At 39.1% G+C, this 5,545-nt stretch overlaps 1 protein-coding gene across 1 annotated transcript in view; it reads right to left on the reverse strand.

The window, feature by feature from the left end:
• HERC3 (HECT and RLD domain containing E3 ubiquitin protein ligase 3) overlaps positions 1–5,545 on the reverse strand; it is a 219,816-nt gene that overhangs the window by 3,962 nt on the left and 210,309 nt on the right. The window contains exons 25-26 of the mRNA XM_011990724.1: positions 594–777; positions 265–367 (exon numbers count right to left, since the gene is read on the reverse strand). Of these exons, the coding sequence (XP_011846114.1) occupies positions 265–367; positions 594–777 (287 nt within the window). The remainder of the gene's footprint in view (positions 1–264; positions 368–593; positions 778–5,545) is intronic.

A 5,545-nucleotide genomic window follows, 5' to 3' on the forward strand; every position in this document is an offset into this window, starting at 1 on the left:
AAAGAAAGAAAGAAAGAAAGAAAGATCAGTGAGATGCTGCTTCTCTTCCTTTCATGCAACCCTCTTGTTAGGCAACAGATCTGGATTAACAACCTATATTGTGTCTGACATATCATTAAGACAAAAAGCATACATATAATGAATTACAATTACCTCATCTTTACCATTTAAATGAGTTAAGCCTCAGCCATGGAGCCTATCATCCTATACTGTATGTAAGACTAAAATGTAGACAAATACCATATTGAGATTACCGATACTTACAGAGAAACTTCTTCTTCTTTTCCAATGGAAACTCATGAAATGTTTCCCAAAATAGTTTTACAGTGGGATGTGTGGCCGAGTAATCTCCCTTGTAGATGGCAGTCTGTCCAAAAAAGACAAAAAGAAAAAAATGTCTCTTAGAAAAATATTTTAGTGGACATTATATATCATTTGCATTTGAGGCTAAGAAATAAGTGCCCAGATACAGGACACCTCTAAATCTAACTCAACCACAGTATGCTTGGAACGAGACCAGGCTCTGGGAACACCTCCCCAAACTGCTGCTGCTTCGCCGAAGTTAAAGGAGTTAAAGGATCTTTTGTGCTTACCTCTTCCAGTTCTTCCCAGTTGTAGTTGCTGTTCCCCACCATCATAGCCCTCAGTTCTGAAGGCTGGAAGAGCTCAAGTACTTTGCCACCACACACCTTTAGGAAGCCACTAGAGAAGGCTGTGTACCATTCATGAACTGAGATTTGGAAGACATAATTGACATAAGCATCCACAAATTCCTGCCTGCCAGAACACAAAAGAAATCAAATACATTTAGCTCAAAGTCTTGTAAAGCTTATGAAGTTACCCTTCTACACTGAGATTGGGAGTGATAAAAAATGGAATTTCATCAAATGTTCACATCAGGAGGCCTCCTAAAGCATCATATAGGTTACCAGCTCTCCTCTCCTCCCTCTCCAGCCCCAGCCCTAACATTCCACCAAGTGCCTGTCTTACCCTTCCTTACCAAGGAAGGGTAAGACAGGTAGGAAGGGGAGCAGGCCAGGTAAGTAGAACTAAACTACTGGCTTTACCTGAGGTATTCCAGTTTTCATGTTAAAAGTCCTGCTTAAAATTTAGTGTGGAAAAAATAATACGACTTTTTCTGCTTAAAATAAAAAGTCTGAGATAACAGTTCTAGGCCACTTTCCCTATCCTTAGAAACAAATAAAGCTAAACCACTTGACATTCGTATCCTCACCTATTTTAAAAGGTTAATTTTATAACTCCTTGTTTATAAAACCTTTATGTCTGGAAAGAATCAACTCAAATAATGGCTCCATCTCACTAATAATCAGGCAAATGCAAATGAAGACGTGTGAATTGCCATTTGCACTTATCAGACAGGTGTAAGGTTAAAAACGAGATTATATCAATATGGTGAAGGTGTGGGGAAAACGGAAACCTCATAGGCAGCTGGTAGGAAGATAAACTGAAATGATGGGAGCCACATATCGCAACCATGGAAATATATGAAGATCAACCAAATGAGAAGAGCAAAGGCTATTTTTTCAGAGCTGCTATAGCAAGAGAGTCTGCCACTGTCACTTGTGCTGTGGAAGAGACTCTTCAAAGTCAAGCAGAGGAGTGGAAAAGCTTTACAGTGGAAAGAGGGAAGGCTTCAGGTACACTCTGATTGGAGGCTGCTAGCCTGGGGAAGCTGCAGGTGGGCTATAACTAGAAGTGGGGCATCCTATGTGACTGGTTAAAGGTGCATATTTGGCTTTCTCTGGTTGGTTCTAAGTTGGAAGTAGGAACAAAAATTAAGGAAGTTGTTGTTTATTAATCACATCCTGGCCTATTTGGGCCCACCGTTACAAAAGGTATCAAGAGAGATGGCAATCAGGCTCCCTGCAAGTCTGACTTAGAGCAGGCTGGCTTCCTGGGCTGCTTATTGCAGATAAGAGGTTGGTTTCCTGGACAGGTTGCTACAGACTGTGGGTCTCAGCTCCATTTTTATATATGGCCTGGCCACTGTCCGTAGGTATATTCAGTCTCTCACAAGTGGAAATATAAACTGTGAACCTAGACATAAACATTTTGGGGGGAAATTCTGTGAATACCTGGAGAAGGTGAAAATGTAAATACCCTTGATAATGCTACTGTGCTAGCGGGCAGGTAATGCAGAGATGCTAACATATGTGCACAGGAAGATGACTTCAGGGAAGTTTACTGCAGCATTTTCTTGTAATACAGAGAATTCAGAGAAACAAAGCTAAATATCCATTAATATGAATACGGACAAGGAAAAGATGGCAGAGTCATATGATGGAAACCATAAAGCAGAGCACTTTAATGGAATTAACTAGCTCTATACTTAGCAAAATGAATAGAATCTCAGGAACAATGCTGAGTGAAAATCAAGTATTTGGATGTTCAGTAAAATATGACAGCATTTATGTAAGTTGTGTTTTAACACTTAAATCAATGCTACTTATAAAAGGTAGTAGGTCTGTCACTTAGAACTTGTGACCCTTGGGCAAGTTATTTAATTTCTCCATGCCTCTTGTGTCCTCATTTGTAAAATGGGGAGAGTAAGAGTCGATAACTCATGGAACTGCTTTAGGATTAAATGAGTGAGCACATGTAAGAGTGCTTAAACCAAGGCTGGTGTATAACAACTGCTTTGTAAGTATTAGCTAGTATTATCGTATTGTTTATGGATATAAGATTTTGCTTATGAGTATGAAATTATACATATGCATATGTAAGACGTTTAAGTGTTCATTTTTAAAAACAAAGACATTAATGTAAAAAGATCTTTGTCTAGCCAGGTGCAGTGGCTCATGCCTATAATCCCAGCACTTTGGGAGGCTGAGGCAGGCAGATGGCTTGAGCCCAGAATTCAACACGACGAGACCCAGTCTCTAAAAAAAATCAACCAGGCCTGGTGGTGCATGCCTGTAGTCCCAGCTGCTCAGAAGGCTGAGGTGGGAGGATCGCCTGAGCCCAGGAGGTCAAGGCTGCAGTGAGCCATGATCACGCCACTGTACTTCAGCCTGGGTGACAAAGCGCGACTCTGTCTCCAAAAAAAAAAAAATCTGTTTTAATATACATGTTTATTATAAAAACATTTTAAAAAATCAAATTCATAAGAGTTTTCTCTGTGTAAGAAAGAAGGGTGGGAAGAGGGGAATGGAATTAAGGGTACGTACAAAAAGAAGTTGAGCGGTATCAGTAATTTTTTTCTTTTATTAAAAAATCTGAAGCAAATACCTGTTGACTGTGGATCATATATGCAAATACTTGTCACATTATTCTATGTAGTTTCTGTGTTTTAGATTAAAAACAATTTTAAAACTTCACATCATGAAGATAGTTATTTACTACTTATCCACCACTGTAATTTAACACTTTATAAAGCTACATTTGAATTATTGGGTTTCCTCCAAGCAGATGCTTTTTACATGTTCACCATTCATACCAATAACTAACCAAAAAATGGTATGATACAGTGGATAAGTGAGGCAGACAGGGGTTCAAATCCAGGCTCTGCCATGTTCTGTATCTAACTAGTAAGCCTTTCTTTTCCCATTTTTAAAATGGTATAAGTTGCAATCTTTAAAATAAAGCCACTAATGTAAAAAGATTATTGTACATGTTAATGATTGATACTGAAAGTTTCTCACACCATATATAACACTTCACTTCTCTGAAACCCATTACACTAAACTAATGACATTTTTCTGATACAATTACCCAAGAGAAACGCCATCACAACAATTTTTATTACAGACTGTGATGGTCAATTTTATAAGTCAACTTGGCAAGGCTATGGCATCCAGTTGTTTGGTCAAACACCAGTCTGGATGTTGTTAAGATATTTTTTTAGTCGGGACTAATATTTAAATTCATAGACTTTGATTAAAGCAAGTTACCCTCCATAATGTAGGTAGGCCATATCCAATCAGTTGAAGGCCTTAAGAGAAAAAGACTTGAGGTCCTCCAAAGAGGAAAGAATTCTGCCTCCACACTGTCTTTGGACTCAAGACTTCAATATTAACTCTTGCCAGAATTTCTAGCCTGATAGCCTATCCTACAGATTTCAGGCTTGACAGCCTCCACAATCACATGAACCAATTCTTTAAAATAAATCTGTCCCTGCCCCCGCCCCCCTTGGCCCCACACCCTATCGGTTCTGTTTCTCTGGAGAACACTGACACAGATTTTGGTACTAAGAAGTACGGTACTGCAACAGCAAATACCTAAAAATGTAGATGTGCCTTTGGAATTAGGAAATAGGTAGAGCCTGGAAGAGTTTTGAGGAGCTTGACAGAAAAAATCTAGATTTCACTTGAGACTATTGGTAGAAATAGCTCAACAGTCTCAGGAAGCAGCCTGAGACTCACCATCTAGATGCCCAATCTTGAACCTTCTAGCTAGTAGCCTCCGGTATTCCTTTCTAGTGACACTGCTAAACAGACTAAAGCCACTATGGAAAACAATGTAGCAGCTTCTTATGAAGTTAAGCATACATTTACTGTATGACCCAGCAATCCCACTGCTAGGTATCTACCCAAGAGAAATAAAAGTCTATGCTCACAGAGAAACCTGTAGATGAATGATCACAGCATTATTCACAATTACGAAAAACTGGAAACAACACAAATGGGAATACTACCCAATAATAAAAAGTAAAATAAAAAATAATAAGAAATAAATTTACCAATATATACAACAACACGAATGAATCTCAAATGTACTCTGCTAGTGAAAAAAGCCAGGCTCAAAAGGCTACATTCATATAATTCAATTTACCTGTCATTCTGGATAGAACAGAAGTATTGAGACAGAGAACAGCTCAGTGCTCACCAGGGCTGGATGTTGGGGAAGGGTCACAAGGGACCTTTAGGGGGCGATTTACTGTTCCATATCTTGATTACTACAGTGCTTACATTACTGTACTTGCTTGTGAAAGCACCCCCAAAAGTGCAAATTTTACTGTTATGTAAATGATACCTCAATGAGCCAGACTTTTTAAAAAACAGTCTAGTTTAATACTAAGTTTTAAGGTCTGTTGAGACAGGAAAATAAAAATCTTGAAAGATGAGCATGCCCTAAATATTTTAAGCAGGTTAAGTTAGTCAAGTGAATTTAACCAAAATTTGGGATTTTTTTTTTAAAGTCTGTCACAACTTCCATACTATAGGGGTCAAAAGGCCTATTTTCTGCCCCTGAATCTGCCAATTAAGTGATACATGCAGTAAGATGATTTCACCATATTTGCTTCTAAGTTTACTATCTGTAAAATGAGAAACATCCTTCCTAATCTCAAGGTAGCTGTAGCCATCAAAAGAGATGATATATGGGAGGGGGGAAGAAGGTAGAGAAGAAGACAGTGAGCCACTAAGAAGATGGTGAGCAGGGTAAAGAAGAGGGTTGGGGGGAAGGTGGGGAAGAAGACCGTGGGGGAAGGTAGGGAAGAAGACCATGGGGGAAGATGGAGAAGAAGAAGGTGGGAAAGAAGACAGGAAGAAGAAGGTGGGGGAAGGTGGGGAAGAAGATAGAGGGT

The sequence above is a fragment of the Mandrillus leucophaeus genome, unplaced genomic scaffold (genome assembly GCF_000951045.1).
Source record: "Mandrillus leucophaeus isolate KB7577 unplaced genomic scaffold, Mleu.le_1.0 Scaffold381, whole genome shotgun sequence".
NCBI classification, from domain to species: domain Eukaryota; kingdom Metazoa; phylum Chordata; class Mammalia; order Primates; family Cercopithecidae; genus Mandrillus; species Mandrillus leucophaeus.